At 32.1% G+C, this 23,558-nt stretch overlaps 1 protein-coding gene across 6 annotated transcripts in view; it reads right to left on the minus strand.

Annotated features, from left to right (window-relative positions):
• LOC131144896 (carbonic anhydrase 2-like) overlaps window positions 1-20,143 on the minus strand; it is a 41,910-nt gene extending 21,767 nt beyond the window's left edge. For 3 of the 6 annotated variants that reach the window (XM_058093837.1, XM_058093836.1, XM_058093835.1), the window contains exons 1-10: window positions 19,775-19,999; window positions 18,582-18,656; window positions 7,238-7,299; window positions 6,735-6,881; window positions 5,051-5,099; window positions 3,572-3,688; window positions 3,210-3,263; window positions 2,498-2,583; window positions 838-943; window positions 575-733 (exon numbers count right to left, since the gene is read on the minus strand). In XM_058093837.1, coding sequence (XP_057949820.1) covers window positions 575-733; window positions 838-943; window positions 2,498-2,583; window positions 3,210-3,263; window positions 3,572-3,688; window positions 5,051-5,099; window positions 6,735-6,881; window positions 7,238-7,299; window positions 18,582-18,638 — 837 coding nt within the window. In that variant the 5' untranslated portion in view covers window positions 18,639-18,656; window positions 19,775-19,999. Of the gene's footprint in view, window positions 1-317; window positions 734-837; window positions 944-2,497; window positions 2,584-3,209; window positions 3,264-3,571; window positions 3,689-5,050; window positions 5,100-6,734; window positions 6,882-7,237; window positions 7,300-7,802; window positions 7,860-18,581; window positions 18,673-19,774 lie in introns of those variants that run through there. The other 3 variants (XM_058093833.1, XM_058093834.1, XM_058093838.1) reach the window with 3 other exon arrangements.
• Between the last annotated feature and the right edge of the window lie 3,415 nt (window positions 20,144-23,558).

Raw genomic sequence — 23,558 nt, forward strand, 5'->3', positions numbered from 1 at the left:
GATTGGTTGCTAGTCATTGGTTTTGTTTATGTTGGTTAAGGTTATTTTAGGGTCTTGGTGTTTGTTTTTAATGTCCCAAAGTCTCAAGATTGGAACCACGGTATTCCTCCGCCATAAGTGAGGGGTTTTTTAATAAAGTTTAGGAGGTGTCGGCCTCTTTTTTTTCTTTTTTTTTTTAAGTATGAAAAATAATAACTTAATTTGATTTGTCCATTTACACTAAGAATGATCCACATCAACCCACCAAAGAAGCACGCCATATATGTTATGTAGTCTCGAAAAAATAAAAAGACAGTTTAGAGAGTATAAGATACAAATTCACATAAGAGAAATTCATATTTAAAGTAGAAATTATATTATTCCAGCAAGATCAAGCGAAGAAGGATGTCCCCCCCCCCCCCCCCCCTCTCTCTCTCTCTCTCTCTCTCTCTCTCTCTCCACATGAGCTTATGACCTTTTGATGGAGGACATGATACATATACGCATATAACTAGTGCAATACTGTAAGAGAACCTCAATGCATGCGAAAAAAGAAACAACAGGGGTGAGATACAAATGAGATTAATGGTCATACTGAAACAGAGGGTGAAAGGCCAAAGTCAAGATTCCAGAGCTCGAATGATCCATTAATAAAATTGTAGTGTCCGCCCTTCAACGACAATGTCTTCTTCACCACAGCATCCCTCACAAATGGGTACGTCAATAGATTCCCCAATGATATATTCACAGCTTCCTGCATTTATTTCAAAAAATATATGTTTTTTGATTGATTATTTATCAAGCTCTCCTAATATTGCTGTGAACTTTGATTAGAAAGAGACTGGTTTCGTAGCTCACCTTCTCACAGTTCGTGCACTGCTCCGCGAAAGTTAAGCTGTTGCATTCTTCTGTCACTTTCGTCTTGGCGGGCATGCAAATTTTGACCCATTGTTCTATGAAATCACTGCAAGTTCAATACAAAGAAAGAGGCAAAATGTTAGTAATATTGACTTCTAAGTAATACAAATACATATACAGGGAGTTCAATGAAATGCTTCATTAATGTTTATTCATGAAATAAAAGCAACTGCTATTATGCAACGTTGGTTTGGTCCTTGTCCAGAATCCACTAATGAGTTCCAATCTTTCCTTTCTTCGGTTAGAAGAATTCAATAACTTTTGCCCAACTGGATCCTTAACTCTAAATCACATATGACGAATGCATTGCATGCAAGATTTTTCATTAGAGTATACAGATTTTTATGTAATATTTTGATTCTTAAAAAAAAAAAAAAAATGAAAACTCTCTCCTTATTTGTATTATTTATTAAAATAAAAATCAACATAATGAAAATCATAAAATTTAATCTCAACTTTTATAAAAAATTCTCTAACACTGCGTTTGGAAACATAAATTTCAAAATTTTTATTTAAATTTAAATTCAAGCGACTTCAAACATAATATTAGAAGTTTATATTTTAGGATTTAGGAGGAAGGGAATATAAGAAACTGTTCAATTCCATTCCCCTCCTTAAAAATAAAAACTCCCCGAATTCCTTCCCCCCACCCCCCCGCCCCCTGCCCCTTCTTCGTTCTTGTACATGCTCTTCCCGCAAAATTTAACCCTGCCCCCTCCAAAGAAAAAAACAAATAAAAACTGAATTTTATTCCTAGTTTTTTTTGGGGAAAAAAAAAATACAAATATTTTTTCATTGAGTCGCCAGTGGCTATGCATGACACTTGGGTAAAAATTGAACCTGAATTAACTTACCTCTATGAGTGGAGGGTTGTCATTTTTAGATATTGTGGGACTGAACTTTTGGTTGGTAATTGGACCCTTGAAAACTTTTGTGGGTTGGGTGTCAAATTCAAGTTTTTGTTTGTTGGGCTCCCATTAGCTGGCTGAGCCTAGCTACCTTTTGACTGGCATGGGGCATTCTCATTTTTTTTCAGTTGGTAGGAATACCTTCCCATATATTCAACCTGTAGTGCCTTTTGTGTGGCTGTCATGTGGCGCAACCATATGCTGTGGCAAATAAGAAATACTCCCCCTTCACTCCAACCACCTCTCTCACTTGCATCTTTTTTGTGTATGGTGGGGGTGACTCCAAAATCCCTTTCAGATTCCATTACTACTTGTTGAATTCGATTTTTGAGTGATTGGGGCATTGAGTGTAGAATTCAACTATTTTTGTTTGATGGGCTCTCATCCAAAATAGACCTAGGCCTAGCAACTTGGTGGGTAAGTGGCCCAAGCTTGCTTGCTTCGTTATATAATATAAAGTACCTTCAAGCTGAAGTACTTGGTTAGGTATGTGCTGCAACAAAATTATCATTGGAAAGCCTAATGAAAGCCCTAAGAAATGATAAAGTATAGATTCATGTGTTGGGAAAAGTACTAATTCTGGAAACTCTAAACAGCAGATAATATAACTGTTGTCGTTTATGCGTCCCAATTTTAATAGATCCTATAAAGCAACGAGTGCAAATTGCACTAGTGTTGTGCTGGAGACTTACCTAGCCGTGGTCCCATCATCTGGGATAGACATGAGCCCCTTTATCCCACCACAACAGCTGTGCCCAATGACCACTATATTCTCCACCTGAGGCATATGCATGTTATATATATATTTTCCAAGTCCAGATAATCACAAAAGAATAAAACAAAAGATAAGAATGGGGGGGAGGGGGGTGATATTGCACATCACTTTCTTCTCCCTTTTATTATATTTTTTTAGGGTATTGACTTTATTTACGCATACAAGTTTATAAAAAAAAAAAAAAAGTTATTGCTTCACTTATTTACTTATTTATTTATTTTGTCCTAACTATTCAAAATTATACAAATTTAAGCTTAGGTCCGAAGTCTAGGCATCTATTGACATGATTCAAGTCCATTATTGCAATTGGCTAGCAAGAAAGGCTAATCATTAATGGAAATTCCTTGCTTAAAAAAAGATGATTTAAAAAAGGGGGAAAAAAATGAAAAGCATCCCTTTGGTGTTTGGTGAGCAATGATCAATGAGTATACTAGCTGGTCAAATGTGTAGACAGAGAGGGAAGGTGTAGGGAATGCCTTAACTGGAACTCGTCACATGGCCCCCATCAGAGTCTCCCCGACCCCCTTTATTTTGGGGGGAGAAAGAGAAAAGAAGAAAAGATTAAACACTCTACCAACAGTACCATGGGAAAAGTAATTATCAAAGGACCTGCTCGTGGGTAAGGTTACCTTTAGATGCAACACTGCATATTCGATGGCTGCCCCTGCTCCAGAGTACTTCGTCTGAAATAAAGCACATAGCGGAAGTTAAGACAATTGACAAAGTAATTAATCTTTTCATTCAAACATTATAATTTGAAAAGAAAAATGATTATGTCCACTATTGTCAAAGGAAAAGAACTGATTTTTCAACACACTCATCCCATGTTTAGAAGTTTTAAATTCAAATATTATTTAATTACTGCAAATTCAAATCTACTCTTGAAATCTATATTCTCAAACACAAAATTAGCATTTTGGTGTTGAGATCTTTGAGAGTACCCAAAAGAGAGAGAGAGAGAGAGAGAGAGACAAAGCTTTGTTGGGAAAACCTTGTCATAGGGTGGCACCATGTTGGCAATATTTCGGACCATGAAAGCCTCGCCTGGCTGAAAATTCAGGACATGCGAGGGACAAACTCGAGAGTCTGAGCAAGCAAATACCATAAACTGCACCCACATTTATTAAAAAAAATAGAAATTAGAGTTAGAATTTCTTATTGAAGTTTTGTCCACGACTAATTATATACTAACTTCAATCTTAATTTGGTAGGCATCTCATGTATGTATATGCATATTTACTATCATAATCCACTTACCTTTTTCTTAATCGAGGTGAGCAAGTCATGAGTAGTTTTCACCAATATAAAGAAGAAAAATATATGAGTAATTTTATTTTCACAATGTCTAAGCAGGTAAAGTGATAATTTACTTTATATCCAAACTAAACATGTTGGGCTTTTGTGAAGTCTAGTTGCGTTAAATTTGGATGATGACCTGACCTTTTTTTAATGAGAGATTTCTATCCTAAGGTTTAGGCCATGGAGCGATATAAAATGATTGTTTTTTGGTGATTAGGGTTATGTGGTCACACTTCGCCAGATAGCGAGAGGGAGAGCATAGTACCACGGCACTCTCTATATTTTCTTCCTGATAATAGTAAAATCCCTGCAACTCCATGGACGTAAGCAAAATTACTGAACCACGTAAATATTGTCTTGTGTGTGTTATTGATTTTTCTTTGGCGTGTATTCTTTGTCTATTTTGTTTCTCACAAGTTTTGGCAATTTGTTCTTAATTCCTAACAGAACATGGCTTTTTGTACCCCTTAATTTTTTTAATCCTACCAATCCTTAACAACATGGTTTTTTTTGTTTCGCTCTTATAAATTTATAATGGTCCTTAATTTTTTGATCTCATTGCCTACCTTTTTTCTATTTTCTCCATTCTCTTCCTTAAAAGGGGGAGTTTGGAATGATTTAAAAAATTATGCATATTCCAAACACCTCAATTATTGATTATCATTTTTGAGTTCACTAGAAGTTTTGAAATTTATCGGAGTAATAACCTCATGCTTCTATCTCTCTTCATTTAAAATTTGAATTTAATTTTAATTTTAAAAAAGCGTGGCTCCAAATTTCAAATCTTAATGTCTAATTAAGAACATGGTATTCAACTTTTATTTCTCAAGACATAGGAAAGAGAATTTATGTTTCAAATAATACCGTATGTACATAATAATCCAGTGTTTGATATGCTAAAAGAAAATGAATTAAATAAATTGTAAAGGTCAATTTTATAAAATTGTTTGATAGATCAATTTTATAGCATTCCATTTTTAGATGTCAAATAAATTATAAGGGTGTAACCTCAAAATTTCTCAATAATTACTACTTTCAAGTTCAGTGTACCATACATATCGTACAAAGCAGAGTCCAAGAAACAAGGAAGTCATAAATATAATGCGAATACACCTGGGTGTGTTGAGTTGCAAAAAGCTCAAACGACAATTGTTGAAAGAGGTGTACTGACCTTGGGGCTCTGGCCTTTGGCAAGTTCACTGTACAAAGCAGGATTCTTGCTGCAAAAAAGTATGCCATGAACCAACAATTAAAAATGCATACGGGCCATTCAAATAACTTTATCCTTACTTTCCAAATTAAGGTGATGGCTAAGAATGATGCCAAGTTTAAGTTTTGCAAATTGCGTCACCCTTATTAGTCTTTGACTCATGTAGTATTTATTTATTTATTTAATATAATTATATTAATTTTTTTAAAATTCATCAATATTAAAATTTAAGGCTCAAAATTTATTCTCAAACACAACATGAACAAAATCACTGTAAAATCTTATTACCATTGATTTGACATTTTATGATTAGTTCATGCTCAAACAACTTCAACAAATTACCTCTTACAAAATATATTTGGTGATGAATAAAGTATTTTAGAATAAAAGACATAAACCTGCTTTGAAATTTGACAAATAGACAAAAATCTTATTTGAAGTTTTAAAAATTTCATTAGTCTTTTATGATATTTCAAAAGTGTTATGGACATCTCTTAAAATTTTTCAAAAAAACACAAATCTTTTCTCAAAAGACTTGTCTTTTGATAAAATACAAAGAAAAATTTGTATCTTCTTGAAAAACTTCAAGAGGTCTTTGAAATTTTCAAAATAGAGGAGGTCATTGTCTTTTGTCCAATTTTAACTTATTCCCAATCTTATGTGATCGTCTAATATCTAAGTTTATACTCTATTTAAAATTTTGAAATTTTGAATCTTAGATTTAAATTAAATATTGGTCAAAATTAAGTTCCATTTAAGTACAAAACTAGAAACAATCAAAAGACGCATTTGAAAGTTAAAAAAAAATATTATGAAGATGAAAAGAAAAATAAAATAAAATTTTTTATATTTCATTATTGAAAAAAATAACATATAATAATTAATGAATAAAAATTTATTTTATACATTACCACCTAATTTTTGTCAATTTTTAATCATATTAAAATAGTTTTTATAATAACATTTAATATAGAAAAATACATTAAAAATATATTTTTATCTTAGTTTTTTTTTTTTGTTAAATAAAACCTTCAATCAATGGAACTAAAAGAAAAGGGAAAAAACAAAATAACCGAATGAATTTGATCAGTTCGGTTGAGCTAAAAATTTGTTCGATTCAATTTGATTTGATTTTTATTTTTGTTAAATTTCAATCTTCGATTTTCAATTCGATTTTTGAGTTCAGTTAATTTGATTAATCGAACTAACCGAATAATATAAATTAATAATAAATAATTATATATATTAAAATATTTTATATATTATATATACTAAAATTTATATATTTTATATATTATTTATATTTTTATATATTACAATATTAAATCAGTTATATCAACTAACTGATTTAATTGAAATTTAGTTAGATCGATTTTGAGCTTATTTAATATAAAATCTTGGATCGATTCGATTAATGATATTTTTTAGCCGAACAATTCGTCACCTTAATATCAACAAACCAAAAAAATTAAAAGGCATAATAATAAATTTCCAATTTCCAGAAGTGGATAATACCAAATGATGACTACGAAGTTTCCGGAGAGCCAGCTGTCTTTTCTCGTATTTAAAAAATAAAAAATTAAATTAAACTGAATTAATTTCACTTGTGAAAAAAAAATGTACTCGGGAAAAACGTGAACCATACTCGAAGTTTTCTTTCTTGAAGCGAAGGAACCCGGTTTGCATCCTCTGAACCGGATCGAATGTGTCGCCGTTCGCGGTTACTGACTCCAGCTCCGCCGTTATCTGCTTAATCTTTGCGGCGGCGACCGCCTCGAGGCCAGCCTTCTCGCTGCAATCATAAAGTAAATAACAGACCGTCAGCAACCAACCAGCTGCGTCCACGCGGGGCCCGCCCAGGAAATTGGGAGTGATAGAAGCTCCCTCTTATCCGGCCCCACTTGGAATCAACCACACGGAATAGACTGCAAATTTGTTTTTGTAAAGCAGTTCTTGCATCATGAATGCAACTTTTGGTAATGCGATGGCGATGCACAATGACCACGCGGCTACCGCGTCAAATGACCGAAGAGGACAACAGTAAACCAGTAAACATGCGATCAACGGCGAGAGATTTGAGAGGATTGCGTATTTAAATCGTCGACAATAATGGAGGGGAGGGGAAGAGAGAGAGAGAGATTTTGGTACCTGAGAAGCTTCGCCAGACCTGCAATGGCGTCGTCGTACGAATCATTCGCCATGTCTACGCCCTGCGAGTTCGGAACTCGATAAATCAAAAACAAGAAGAGATCGATACAGGTAGCACAGATTTTGCAATTATGATTTTGATCGACAATAGTAAGCCGATCTTATTGGTGAATTCAACGCAAGCTTGAGCAGCTGATTAGATCATTTCCGTAAATTAACGATTGCAAGTTTAAGATGCAGCATCGACAAGGTCAAAACTAAGGTTTTTTAATCATCAGAAATAGCACGGAAATCATGAACAACTGGGGGAGTTAGATCAACAAAAGGATAATTCGGAAAAAAAAATCACAGAAAAACAAGAAGTTTTCTCCTCCAATGGAGGAGGAAGAAACCGAAATAAGCCAAAAAATCAGAGGAAAACAATAAACAAAAAACAATTATAACAAGTAAAGAACCAGAGAAGAACAAGAAAAAAATCAGCAACTAGCTATATGCGAATGGAGACGAACTGGAAAAAGCCATGAACAGTCGAACAGTAGCAGGAAAAGGAGAGGTGCGTACGGACCTTTTTTGCTGAGATTTTTCTGATTCTGAGTTTTGGAGAGAATAAACGAACTGCCCGATCGCTGCTTTACGAGGGCACACCACTGGTCATGGATATGGAGCGAAGCCTATTCTTTATACGGAATCAACTAACCATGGTTAAACTTCTTTGCTTGGACAATTAACCCATGGTTAATCCCAAATTTGGCATTAATAAATAACCCAAATTTCAAAAAGCAAATAGTTAATGAATAGCTTTTTTGGGTAAACTTATTATTACACGCGTCATACATGATGCAGCGCGTGAGCTTTTTTGTTTTTTTTCCTTTATTGGGATGAATTTTGGTTTGGTAATTTTAAAATGTGTTACAAATTTGACTTGACTTTTGCTTGTATTAATGATTTTATTTTAAAATAAAAAATATGAAAAATGCTTATTCGATTGTTTCCAAGAGTATAGATTTTAATTTTTGAGATTTGAATATGCTTAAATTTAAATAAAATATAACATAAAATTATGTTAAACTTTATTTAAATTCATATAAATTATAAAAAAAATTAATATTATTCACAAGAATTGTGTTTATTTGTCGAATCCCTAAATTTAAATGATATTATTGTAAAGGGACTATCAAAATTTCCACATGTATTCTTTTTTAATACGTAGTATTTTAAGATAATTTTAATTCCTATGATTTTTAAATATATAAAAATTTTGGAAGTTAATTAATATTTTTAATAAATTTTTTTTGTGATTATATGAAAACTAAAATTCTTTAGGATAGGTTGAGGGTGACGTATTTTCAATTAACGATCATATTTTAAAACATATTTTATCACTAATTCATGAAATTAACTTATTAAATTAACTAAAACTTTTAAAATTTAAACTTAATTGCATATGATATGCTTGCCAACCTTGCTTATGATAAAAAAATAATAATAATTAACCAAGATAAAAATATTAGCTATATAGATTACAATGGAAAGTTGAAACAAAATCTTATGCATGTTAATTAAAACGCATACTAATAATAAGTAACCGTTAGCCCTAGTAGCTAAGGTTCTTATTTTCAGCTTGTTTTGATAATAAAACCCCATCAGTGGGTCTTAGGTTAGCTAATACTTTTCCTCAAGTCCAGTTCAGATAAATATGACAATACCAAAGTAAGCATAATGGTCAGGCGTTTATCAAAGAAGCAATGAGCAAAGGGTCATAACCAAGGCATACACATGGAACACCCAAAGCACAACCAACCGGAGCATTTATGAAAGCTTGTATTCTTTACATACTTGTAATGCCCCAACTTGGGTCTGTCAGGAAGCACTGTGTCTCTCCTCCTCCACCTAAATCAAACAACAGGGGGGTGGGCCTTATCGGACTAATGACAGGCTCCACAGACCAACATGTATATTTTTCAGTGTGTTTTGTCATCATTCACACACTTCTTGAGAAAACTTTATAGAAGGTCACCCATCCCAAGATTACTCCAAATCAAACACGCTTAACTGTGGGTCAGGATGGGTCACCCGCAGACTAGGGCTGCTCTATGGAGCAGTTTATTTGGATGAATCCCCCAGCGTTTGCAAAAGGAATTGATCCGATTGTGGCAGGAAACTAGATTCAGGAGATGGAGAAGATACTGGCAGTGCTACGCTGCACTAATGAGCAGAAAGTCCTCTATGCCACCTTTAAGATGTCGGGAGAGACCGAGCGCTGGTGGTTAGCTGTAAAGCTACTGGAGAAGCAAAGGATCATACTTGCAGCACTAACCTGGAACCACTTTAAAGAAATTTTCTTTGATAAGTACTTTCCCGCGTCCACCAGAGATTCAAAAGCAGAGGAATTCCTTAGCTTGACTTAGGGGAATTTCACCGTACAACAGTGTGTGGCCATGTTCGTGGAGCTATCCTGATTTGCCCCCTATATGATACTAGATGAGGCAAATAAGGTGCGAAAATTTGAGAGGGGTCTGAGTCAGAAGGTCTATGAATAAGTGGTGGGGTTTTAGGTTCAACACTTCTCAGAGTTGGTGGATAAAGTCACCGTGATGGAAATGAGCTGACTGAGAGGTGCAGAGATACCAGATCAGAGAAAGAGGCACGTGTCTCCAGATTTTCACCCTAATGTGAGTCAAGGTCCGTGGAAGAGAAATGATAGTGAAGTATGCCAAAGGCAAGAAGTGGAGAATCGAGTTAATTTGGGTACTCTATCACATCCTTTTTGTCCTAAGTGTAATAAAAGTCATTGGGGTGAATGCTGGGCTGGAAGTGCTAACTGCTACCAGTGCGATAGGCCTAGCCACTTGGCACAAGACTGTCATGGGCCGCCAAACAATACACCCCCTCCTAATCAGTACCAAGGGAACAATCCGGCACCCCAAGGCGATTATCAAAGGAACATTGCCCCGACGCGGGTTTACATGCTTACTCCGGGAGATGCAGGAGATGTTCGAGATAGGGAAATAGGTAATGCTTCTTTATTTTAATAGATTGCAATGAATGGTATCTTTGATTGTTTATTTATGGGGATAGTATGGTGATCAAAACTTCTGGATTTTAAGACACTGATACTTAGGAAGCAATATCTTTGCATAGTTAGATTTTTCAAATGGGTTTCATCATTTTTCGAGCATACATTTGTAAGGCAATATATATATATATATATATATATATATATATATATATATATATATTAGTTTTGAGAGATCTTGATTGAAAATCAAAGTTGTGGGATATTGATCCTATATTATTACGTGTAAGAATGTTTTTATAAAACGGTTATGTTCGATCTTGGAGTTCCAAAATCTCTAGTGGGGTGATGTGGTATAGCGGAAGTTTAGGATACCTTAATTTAAAGTTGAATTTGGAAGTGAGTATTGGAATTGTAGGAAGGGGAGAAATGTTAGAATTTTAGGGGCAAGGTGTTCAATCCATTGGGTTATGTTAGTTAGCAAATGTTTACAAGTGTGACCTAAACCTGCCAGATTCACGATGAATTTTACTTGGAGCTATCTATAGCAAATTTAGAAAACAAATTTTTTATAAGGAGGGGATAATGTAGAGATCCGAACATAGGAAATAAAGGAAAATAAATAAAAGAAAAGGAAAATAAATAAAAGAGAAGGAAAAGAAAGAAAAAGAATGGAGATGGTTTGGTTCAGCACCAAACCATCGACGGTTTGAGGCTATCTCAGAAAATCATCAATGGTTTAAACTATCGAGAGCTTTTATAAAGGGATTACAGGGCCAAACCGTCGACGATTTAAAGAAGTCTTAGAGAACCGTCAACGGTTTCATGCGGGGAAGTTTGCCTATAAATAGAAGTGAGCTTATTTTTTTTTATAGAAAATTTCATTCTCTCTCCTAGGGCTCCGAATTGCTCTCTTTCTCTCTCTCTCTCTCTCTCTCTCTCTCTCTCTCTCTCTCTCTCTCTCTCTCTCTCTCATCCCTCGTGTGTTTCTCTCTCTCTCTCTCATCCCTCATGTGTTTCTCTCTCTCTCTCCTAAGGCCATCCGGAGTCCGCTCTCACACTTCGATTATCTCTCTCTCCTCTCTCGGCTCGCCGACTTACTTCCCGCGACGAGTTAAGGAAGCCAGGGTTCCGTATTCCTAATCGTTTTAGGCATATTTTCAAGATCAGGTAAGGGGAATAAATTAAGTCAGTTTGTTTTCAAATTCTAACCGATTAATCTAGAGTTTATGATCCTAATAATATTATGTTAGTTGTTATTTCAAATTTCAACCGGTTAAAGTTGAGTATAGGCAAGGATATCAGATTATATCAATTTATTTTACAATTTGATCAGTTTAAAACTGAGTATGTGATTACAAGAATATTATGAATGATTTTCAGAATAATTCAGGCATATAGAAATGATGGTTTTTAGATTTTTATACGTATACTTGGAAAAACCAAAGTGAGTAGGGTTGATTATCTCTGTTTCTATACGAAATTTATTTTTGTTAAATTAAGTTGTGGAGATAATCAAACCCTGATTTTTATCAACTGTAATGAGTGTGTATTGTTGTTTTCCTACGGTCAAATTATTACCTTATGATACGACATTCAAACTGTGTGGCATGAGATCAAGTCCTTTATTTAACTATGACGTGATTTTATGATGTGATACTGAAGTGTTATAGTTTTATACTATTTTCTAGAACTGTAAAAAGAATGCATATAAAGTAATAAATAATTATGGAAATGTACGGAACATGTGAAAGCTCGGTACTGAAGCTATGAAACCCCCCAGTATACAGGCCAGCACGGGTTTGTACCCCCTGATATACTGGCCAGCACGAGGTAGGCAAATGAATTCATGATGATACATAATTGACAGATAGAAAGGCTCTTCTATGTATAATGATAGAATTATGTTATGAATGAAATGGAAAGAATATTATTTATTGATACATGCGTGAGTTACAGGTTATAAATGCATTCTTCTTAAAGTTAAAGTAACAGTTATATTTTGTATATACGAAAACTCATGTTAGCCACACATTGGTGATAATTTATTCTTTCTTATTGAGAGTTGTCTCACCCCAATGAATGATCAAATTTTACAAGACCTGCAGGGGACCGATCTTAGAGAACTACGGGGAAGGGTTTAGTTATTGTAATTATAGTTAGTGGTTTTGAGAGATGGAACTTGTATGCTTTGTAAGAACATTATATGGAGATACTTATGTTTATGTGTGTGATAGTATAGAACTATGGTAATGTATGTGAGATTATTTAAATGATTTCCGTTGCTTTTATTGGATGAATGCTTTATGAGAGACTATAGTATAGGGAAATAACACCTCGGGCTCATGTGGCAGGTTTGGGGCGTCACACCACCTAGTGTGACTTAAGGTTTGGTTTTGTTGTTATTGTTGTTGTACGTGAATTTAAGATCCGAAATCTATATTTTTCGAATGCAATCTTAATATTGTATAATATATATTAAAAACATTATATTAATATTTTTTGTATAAAAGTGCCTAGCTAGGTTGGCCCAAGTGGTAAGGGCGGTTTGTGACTTTGGCAACCCTACGGTCACAGGTTTGATTCTCCCTTAAGAGGTTACCTCAGTAAATTATCAGAGGTGCGTCAATAGACGGGCGGTCACAACTTCACACCCTGGGTTTGGTGCCGCTCTATTGAGTCACAAAGTGGCGAGGTGGTGGATGAAGTTTCCTGTCATTAAAAAAAATATATATCTTTTCTGTATGTAAGTGAGATATTAACTTGTGAAAATCAAAAGTAATGGCCCTTTATGACTTCAATTGAATTTATTGATATAATATTTTATAATTAGTGATATTCAAATTTTGTGGGTGGGGATAAAATAAATATGGATGAAAAATAATTTAAAAAAAATTAATGGAACAGGAGCGGCGTAGGCGGCGGATGTTGTGGGATGGAAGTCAAATGAATTCGGTGGGAAAGCAGCGAATTATTTCATCCCTTGCATTTTGGTTAGGCCACGTTTGGTAAGGTAAGATTGGGATGGGTAAATAATAAAAGTATACCATGTGGAATGTGCAAATTTTATTATTGCGTTAAAAACTCATTATTTATAATATATTTTTTTGTATTACATTGGTTATTTTAAGTATAGGATAAGTACGATTAATTTTACTATAGCAATTAGTAGACAAAATCACATGGTTTGGGCTTAATTTAGCCCTTCATTGGCTTAAGAAATTACCAGTAAGAAAGTTTAATTCATTTTTATTTTTGGCTTCTTGCATGATACTAAGCACATGATTTAGGATTGAGGTAGGTCTATAAACGTAATATTTTCTTTCGGTATTTCTTTTCTCCTTCTCGTGGGTTTGGAGCACTATCTATCTTAGAAATTTAATTTTTAATTTTTTAAAATCACGTTTCTATTCATATATTTTGAAACGTGTCTGAAGTACATAATGTACAGGATCCATGTCCACCTACTAATAATATTTTATTGTGTTCTAAACTTAAAAAGTTAGGATATTTATTTGTCATGTCATATACCTTTTGAATATACTTAAAAAGTTATTATTATTTTTCGAGTCTATTACTTAAGAAATTAGTTTTTTTTTTTTTTCAGTTCTTGTGTTCCGATATTGATTTGAAGACAGCATGATTATACACATGATTCACATGTTATCATGTGAGTTTTGACGAGCTTTAACATTTTACAAATGTGTCGAGTTGAAATTTGAAAAACACTGTGAATTTAGGGTGAGTTATATTTCTTTGTCGCATATATTTTTCCTATTTTTTTATATATAAATTCTTATATAAACTTTAAAATGTAAAAGTTATTTTTTTTCTATTAGATTATTCTATTCCATAAATATTATTTTTTTCCCAATATTGTAAAATTGTGCATGCATTATTTACATTTCTTAACACGTTTATTATTATTCAAACGTCTGAAGAATGTTACGACCTTTTTTACCAAATATTTGACATCAATTTTTTTCTCTATTCAATAAATACTCCTTTTTCATAAGAGAATCAAATAAATTTGGCAACAATCTAGCTCATTTTCATTAATCTCTTTTAAAATAATTTGAGATAGCCAAGCTATGCCATATTAATAAAAATGTTTTTGCCACACCACATACCAAAAAGAAAATCAGATAAAAATGAAATAAAATAAAAAATTCATCATGTCTTACAGCTTATTTCCCAAATATAAAACATATAGGTCCTTTTCAGGACTTGAAATATATATAATGCTTTACCCACTCATACTTAATTATGAAGGAAAGTAAAAAAAGTAAATATAATATAAAAATTTAATAAATAAAAATTTAATTTATACATTATTAATATTTACTTCTTTAACTTTTAATTATAGTAAAGCAATTTTTTTTTCTCAAAAAAAAAAAAATCTTAACTCAAATGCAACCTAATAAAAAATTTTATATTTTAGTGAAACTTTTTTTCGTGGAAAAAGAAATAATTTGGGTTTGATACAAAATGTAGTAGTTTTGCTAATTTCAATGAGGTATTGTCCACTCTAATCGATTGCCCTCATGGTTTTATCTTATAAAAGTGTCTCATGTAATTGAAACCTGAATAAATATTTTAAGTTCAAAATTTTCCTAATACACGTTTAATGCAGGAGCACAACTTCTTACCTTTTTTCCACGTTTAATCAATAAATAAAAGGAAGGGAAGAGACTAAAGAGTGAGAAATTATTTGGTTAGACAAACTAGCCAAGTCATAATTCAGATAAGTAATTATATTCTTGAATTTTAGATCCTTTTTACACAGCATTTTAGAGTATAGAATTGGATAAAATATAAGATAAATTTATATGAAATTTTATCTAAATCTAAAGTCTCTCACAAATAAAGAGTAATGCTGTCTTTGAGAACATGAGTTTGGATTTGGATTTGTGTAGACTTAGACAAAATTTAATATAATTTTTTTTGTATTATATTTTATATAAATTCATACAAGTTTAATTGTAAGACATCTCCCAAATAAAAGATAACAACTTTTGCAAAAGATCAAATTAAACAAGTAATTTTTAATTTATAAAATTATTTTAAATTAATAATTATTTATCTAAGATTTACTAAGTTTTAATTGCCTAATTTAATAATTTTGTGAAAATAAGACGAACAAAGTTGGTCCAACTGACCCACTTAGCTGGTGGTCCTTTCGGTGGAAAAATTGATAATTATTAGTTTTAAATGACGTCCCAAACAAATGAAAAATGAGAAATTCATTTGGACCCCGTTTGAAACTTAGAAAATGTTACAAGAAGGAAAGAAAAATATCTTAAAATCCTTATTTTCATGTTTGATTATTAAAGAAAATAAAAATAAAATAAAATATATTAAATTTATAAATAAAAATTTGATATTATATATCATTAATATTTAGTTTTTTTTTTAAAAAATTTAATCATATTAAAATAAATTTTTTATTTTTGATAATATTTTAAAAAAAATAAAATTATAAGAAAAAATGAAAAAATTTCCTTATTTTCCTTCTTGATCCAAACGAACTCTTGAGATCACAAAAAATGAAAAATTTTGGGTAAACATCATTTTTCATTTTTACTGAGACAGTGAATAACTGAATATTATTATATTAATTATTATCAGCAACCTCGTAGTGCAGTCGTTGACTTTTGACTTCGAAACCATGGATTGGAGACCACATTGTGACCGGTCCGGGAGGACCACCCCCAAGTGAGCATTTTGCTCCCTTGCATAATTAATGTTACCAATAAAAGACTATAATCACAAAAGAAAAATAAAAATAAAAATAAAATAAAAATTTTGTAGTAGGAGTGCACGAAATATTACAAGAAATTCTAAGTTTATTTTCTTACAAAATGCCCCTAGATTTTGAATTTGATCAAGAGTGTTAAAAGACCCAAACCACTAAAGTTTTAGATCATCAAAAATACTTTCATGGTGTGATTTTACAAATTTAAGGCATATTTCCATTTATGTTAACAATGGAATGTGACTTAAAAGTTTTAATTTTTATACAAAGTGGTAATCTAATATGGTATCAGAATTGGAAATTAGGCGGTCTTACAAAGTTTTTAGGTAAAGTAGTAATCTAACATCATCAGGAGATCCTGAGTTCTAACTTCATTGCCCTCTATGATATTTAAAAATGTATTGTGTGTTTATCTCTTAACATGTTTTCGGGCTACACGTGCGGGGAGTGTTAAAACTTAATATACATTGTTGACCCACAACCTAACACTTTTATGTAAAGTGGTATTCTAGCAGAACAAATTCTAATTTACATTATATAGATACTTAAAAAAGTGTCGTCTATATGCCCCTATTTTTTTTTTCATTGCAATAGCAATTTTTGCCTTTTTGTGTTCATTTTTTTGGTCTAATGAGAAATAAGAATAAAATTATCATTTGATACAATTGAAAAAATTATAATTCCAACAAAAAATTTTGAAGTGAAAAATTGTACCTTTTTGAATTAAAAAATTTTGTAAAAGAGTTTAAATTCAAGTTAATCTTAAATAGACCCAATTTCCTATAGATTAAATATTATGATATAAAAAGAGCTATCATACACAATATGATGCTCCAAACTCCTAAGAGGTACACATAAATTAATAATATCATATATTTTAACTTTTAAATTTGAGTTATTTATATTTCTCGTCTCTATTCAATGCTAATAATAATAAAAGGATTATTTATATACGTTTGTGGGCACGCGCGTAACTTAGAGAATGAACTAAATCAAATTTCATGCTCTCATTTTTTTTTTTTTCATTTTAATAAACCTAAAGATAAGAAATCAAGCATGCTGAAAATGAATGAGTAGAATCCCCCGAGTCAACAAGAAGTTTGAAACTTGGAAAGAATTAATTAATGACAATTAAAATTTAATTAAAGTCATAGCGGGGGTAGATGAATCCTCCTTGGACAATTTGAAAAGCTGATTAAGGATATTAATAAGTATATGTGTTATTGAGCCAATGGTTTTGGGTTTGTGTTTGCAAATTGGGTATTTTATTTGAGAAGCAATAAAGAAGATCCAATATTTGATTGACTGTAATATTCCTTTCGTTTGAGTTGTCTCCACCAAGAAGAAAAATCATAAGTGGAGTATGCATCAGGGGAGGAAGCCATATGAGGCAGGGAGAATTAATTTCAGCTCAATGCTGCTTTTGGGTGAGGAAATATAAAGAGGGAAAAAGACCAGGCAAGGAAAAATAAGGCCGTGTGTGGCAGTGCAGTTTTTTCGTGTTTTAGATATTGATTTAAGTAGATTTGGGGTTAGCTCTTAACTTTTGAAAGTTTCAAATCTGTAATTTTTTAAGAGCTCCTCAAAAACTTAAAAACTGAAAAAACTAATTACTGAACACATTGAACCTAACTTTTACTTTTAAAGAGGAGAAGATGGTGTAAAAAAAATGATCAAACTCACTCTTAAATTATTTCAGTTGAGTTTAGAAAACAAAAAAAACGTTTAATAATATTTGCGATTTAATAGTACTTGCATCCTTCCAACTTCAAAAAAATCTCCACTATATTGTCAAAAATTATTTATGAGTTTCAATCTTCGGCTAAATACATATTCCTATGTGAAAATCTCAAATTTCTTCTACAGCAATCTAATTATCTTATCCCTTAATTCAAAATGTGAGGTACCTTGCCCTTATGCGCGTACTTATGAATTTTGGGTGGACAATTATCTGGTTGTTGATCACTCGACATGCCCGAGACATGATGACCATTAAGTGTTGAAAATTTCACTTGTGCGAGTTGCTTACATAGAAAATTAAGTGAAGGACGAGTAGTTTGTCTACATTGCTGAGTCTAAAACTTAATAATTTAAACTTTTAGTTCAAATTAGTACTCAACCATGATACCAAACTTGCATGAAAATTCTCCGAGTGCTAGCAAATGGCATCAGAATCGGAATTGATCATGTGAAATTCCTCGAATGGGTACGATTCGTGTTCAAGGGAGAGTTCTAGAAACTCACTAGTGGGAGGAAGATTTCTAAATTTTTCTGTGAGAATTGCTCCAAATCAGAAAATTAAGTAGAGGATAAGTAATTTTCGAACATGATTAAACCCAAGCTTTGCTTAAATTCATCTAAAATTTAAGCCCCCTTATAGTAATCTTTTTGAAATTGAATGGCAATCCAACAAAATTAATATGATTTTATAGTATATTCTATTCAAATTTGAAATACAAACATCAAAATTTCAACCACAATAGAATTAAATTTTCCCCTGCATTGTTTCAAGTGAATGGATCTCTCAATAAAATTTTAGAAAATAATAATAATAACAATAATGATGAGCTTACCGAGCGCTTTTTCACACAGCATAGCATCATGCACTTTTTAAATTTTCCAGTCATCATTCTTCGGAGGCTCCAAATCTGCGCATAAAGTGAACTGAAATGTACATTTCAAAAAGAAAGAAATCACGCAAATTGAGGCTTTTGGGAATTGGCCAATTGGGATGGGTGCTTTTTGCTAATAACTTTGCATTATAAAAATATGGATGTTGGACAGTGTTGCAATTACTATACTAATAATATTTTTTGGATCAAGACATGCTTATAAAAATTAAAAATAATTAATACCCTTATGATAAATTTTGAAGTTTAAATTTTGAGAATAAAATATAAGAGTAATGGTTCAATTCTTTGATCAAAATTTAAAGTTTGAGTTGAGGTAGAATGAAATAAAAATTATACAATAATTGAGCTTATATCAATATCCTAATTAATCTAAATATGAAATATGATGTTACCAGAGCAAGTCACATCATTCAAATTAATTATTGTAGTGTAATAGTAGCATTATTGGGCTCCCACTAGTTAATAATTGTTTTGGCCAACTCACAAAGGCAAGGAGCGAGATTATGCTATTAAAAATATAAAATCTTAAAGCTTGTTTATTTATGGAAATATTTTTTTTCTACTTTTAGTTTTTCAAAAAATATTATAATTATAGATTTTTTTTTTCAGTTTTTAAAGACTTGTATTGAAAAGGTACAAAATAATTTTTTATTTTCCATTTATAGATTTCTAAGATAATTATAAAAAAGATAAATGATTTTTTATAAGATAATATTCGAGATCATAGATGCAATTTACAAAGCAAGGACTACAAATTTAGAAAATAACAAAAAAGATCATTTTTATTTTTCAATTTTTCCATATAGAACAAAAAATTAAAAAATAAAGTGTCATGTCATAATTATTTAAAAATAAAATAAAACTATTTCCACAAGAAAAAAATATCGGAAATTTTTATTTTTATTTATTTATTTCTTACAAATATTGTATAGATGAAAAAGGACCTACTTTAATTGTTTATAATTTTAAAATAAAGTAAAATAAAAAATAAAAACTGTTTTTCACAAACCCTTAGAATTAAAACCGACAAATTAAACTACTATAATAAATTCATCACAATTTTATCTCATCAAATCTAATTGTGTGAAATGAACACATTGGGAGAGAGAGAGAGAGAGAGAGAGAGAGAGTACCTAATTGGGGGAATGAGGGGGCTTGACTTCTACTGAAGGCAGCTAATCAAAAGTCGAGAATCATTGAGGAGAGTGGGAGAACTAATTGGAGAGTTGATTTGTATAGTTAATTTTTTGGATGTGGCAGTGGGACTAAAGTCATATTGAGAAAGGAACGCATGAAAGCAAAGCTTCAATTGCAATTGGCAAGCACAGAGCAAGAGCAAGAAATTAATCAATGAAATGAAATTGAAAGGGAAGGGAAGAACTGAAGAAGGAATACTGTGAGAGATGGAGCTGTGCGGTCGCATCTATTGGATAAAGAAAGCGAAAGGGGAATTAAGAGGGACTTCTTTTCTATAGATGAGAATTGCTTGTTGGAGATTCCTCCCTTATCACAATCATTGCAGGCCACCAAGCTAGGCTTATATGCATTTTTCTATTTTTCAAATCCCCCTTTTATCCCGGTCTTTTTATATTACATTTGAGAGCATAGACTTTAGAGTTTAAATTTTGATTTGAATGGGTTCGAAGAAAATTTAATACAATTTTATGTTACCTCTCTTCCATATTCGTACAAATTTACATCTAAAACCTCTCCCAAACATACTACTACGGTTTTCAGTCCAAAGTCATGGTATATTTTGGTGCCCCATGAGTTTGAAGGTCTCTTTTCAGAACTTGAAAAATATATTAAAAATGAAAAAATTAGGGCTCATTTAGTTGTGATTTTTTATTTTTATTTTTTATCTTCAAGGAATTATAAAAAAAAAATAGTTTATTTTTTTTTAGTTTTTGAAGATTCATATTGAAAAGGTAGAAAATAAAGAGGTCATTTAAATGTGAAAAAATAATTATATATATTGTCGCAACGTCCCGGAGCGCGGGTGCCCCGGGTGGCGAAATAAAAATCAATTTTAATTTTTAATTAAAAATAAGAATATCGGAGTCGCCACTAACCTTTAGTGTGGTTAGAACACATGATTACTACCCCGTTAGGGGTAGAATGGGCCGGGAGTTCGGTTACGCGAGGGGAATGTACGAGCACCCCCTACGCGCCCGTTCTTACGAACGGTATTTAATTAATTTAGAATTATTCCTAAGTTAATTTAAAAAGTCTTTAAATTACTCCTTTTATGAATTTATAAATACACATGAAAAATAAATAAATGTAATATATACATATATATTCCCTCAGAGTTTAAGGTAAGTGAAGCCCGAAGCTCATACCCTAGCATTAAAATCATAGGGATAAATAAATAAAAAAATTAAAAATATTTAATAATAGAAAAACAATATAATAATACTAAAATAATAACAATAAGTAACATAACACGTAATAATACACACTGTAGTAAGTTAATACTACGTATATTAAAATACTAAAAATTCTCAAAAAGTTATACATACTATTATACTAAACATATTATAATAAAGAGAAACTAATGAAATAGTAACATGACATAATAAAGATAAACTAATAATAAACTAAAGAAAAATAACACCATAATAATAAACTAATAATACTGACAATAATAATATCAATAACCAGGATGATAAACTAATAATAGTACTAAAATGCCATAATAAAGATAAACTAATAATGAACTAAAATAACATGGCAGAAAAGAGCTAATAATTACAAACTAAGATATACATACCATCATAAGAATAATATAAACATAAAGCTAAACTTAATGAACTATACATAAAGATACACATAATAACCTATAAATACCACAATATATATAAGATGGACATAGGAACGATATAAACATGATAGCAAACAACATACCAAAACATCATCACAATAATGAAAATACTACAATAAAAGATAACCATATTCATTATTTAACACTAAATATGAATAATAATAACCCTACATGTGTACCTAAACAAACGATAATGCCCTTTAAAAAATAAGTACTATGATAATAAGAATATTAAACACATAATGGGCACAAAGAAACGAAAACCCTAGAAACGAGTATCAAATATTACGAACAACGTACACCTCATAACATGAACATTAATATTTTAATGACAACAACCACGGCCCTAATATTAAGTGTGCAACTTGAATATTATATACTTAAATAAATACAACATTTAGATACCAAATCATATTATAACTTTAAAACTTCTATATCAATATGATTAATGTGACAAGATTTTAAACTTAAAAAAATGAATTTTCACAATAAAGATTCTACAACCATGTCTAATGTTTAAGAATAAATGAATGAATAAATAAACATTAACAAGTATCATAAAATTAACTTATTTAATATATACAATAAAATCATGACCACAAGATTCAATCTTTGAACATTGAAATAAGCCCCTAGCAAGAATCCTACAAAACAGAGAACAAAGGAATTAATATTTACCTTAATAAATGAGAAAAAACAAAACTGAACAAGAGGATGATAGTAGAAAAACAGTAAAACCAAAATAAACAGGGCTCGTGCACGTGTGTGTGCTGTGGCTGGCATGCAGAGGATCACATACAGAAAGCCTTACAGAGAGGGGGGTACCGCCGGAGTTGGGTGCCGGTGTAGCAGCAGTGGAGCCGGGGACAGTCTCGGCTGGGAGAAACAGGGAATGGGGCCGCCGCTGCGTCTGGGTCGGAGCAGAGAAGGGTTCTGCAGCAGCGCTGAATTGATGGGGAGTTGTCGTGGCTGCCTGTGCTGGCGTCTTGGCCGGAGCAGGGGATCTGTTGGTGCTGACTATGGTTCGGGGCCGTGCTGTTGGTGCTCGCGGTGGCTGGAGGCGGAGCAGAGCAGGTGTTGCCGGAGGGTGGCTTCGGTGGTGGCTGCGGTTGTTGTGATGCTCGCCGACGTGAGAGAGGCGGTGAGGGTGCGGGCTGAGTGATGACAATGGCGGGTGTCTCGTCTGCTACAGCCGTGGAGTGCTGTGATTCCGGCAACTGCTGGGTGAGGACGGAGCAATGAGGAGATGGCTCCTGCGGTTGCTGCTTGTGGAGGAGGATGGTAGAGCAGTAGGGGAATGGAGAGGATGAAGGAGATGGCGGTCGTGAGGTGGTTGCAGCAACGTGAGGTGACTCGTGGGTTTATGTTGCAGTGTGGAGAGGTGGTCTGGTGCGGGTGTGAGGTTGGGAGCAAGGGTCGTCTCTGGGTGTATGGCTGGAACTGGAAGGCTTGCGGGGAGGCGGCTGCTGAGTGAGGTTGGCCGTGGGGCACCGCCAGAATCAGAGAGAGGGCGAGAGATATCAGCAAAGGTTTTTCTTTTTTTCTGTTCTCCGCTTCCCCCCTTTAATTGCGAGCCCCCTCCTTTTATAAAAAATTTTGGAAAACCTAACTCCTCTCCTTTTTTGTTTTTTTTTTTTCCATTTTTTTTATCTCCTTTTTTATACTTAATACTAATATGGTAATAATAATAATAATAATGTAATAATAATAATCTAATAAAGATGGAAATAGCAAAAATAATCATAGTAAGGTAATAATAAGAATGATAAAAATAATGAAAATAGTAATAATAAAGTAACAACAATAAAACAATAATAATAACAATAACAATAATGAAAATACTAAAAATAATACTAACAATAATAAAATAATAATAATAAAAATAATCATAGTAAAATAGTAATAATAATAATTATATTTACAGTTAAAGATAATAATAATAATAATAATAAAAGAGTAATAAATAGTGATAATAGTAATAATAATAAAAATAATAAAAATAATGGTAATATCAATAATAAAAAATTTTTTGTTATATTGGGTTTGGGAAAAAATGGGGTGTCTACATATATATATATATATATATATATATA

Source organism: Malania oleifera, chromosome 12, assembly GCF_029873635.1.
Source record: "Malania oleifera isolate guangnan ecotype guangnan chromosome 12, ASM2987363v1, whole genome shotgun sequence".
NCBI lineage: Eukaryota > Viridiplantae > Streptophyta > Magnoliopsida > Santalales > Ximeniaceae > Malania > Malania oleifera.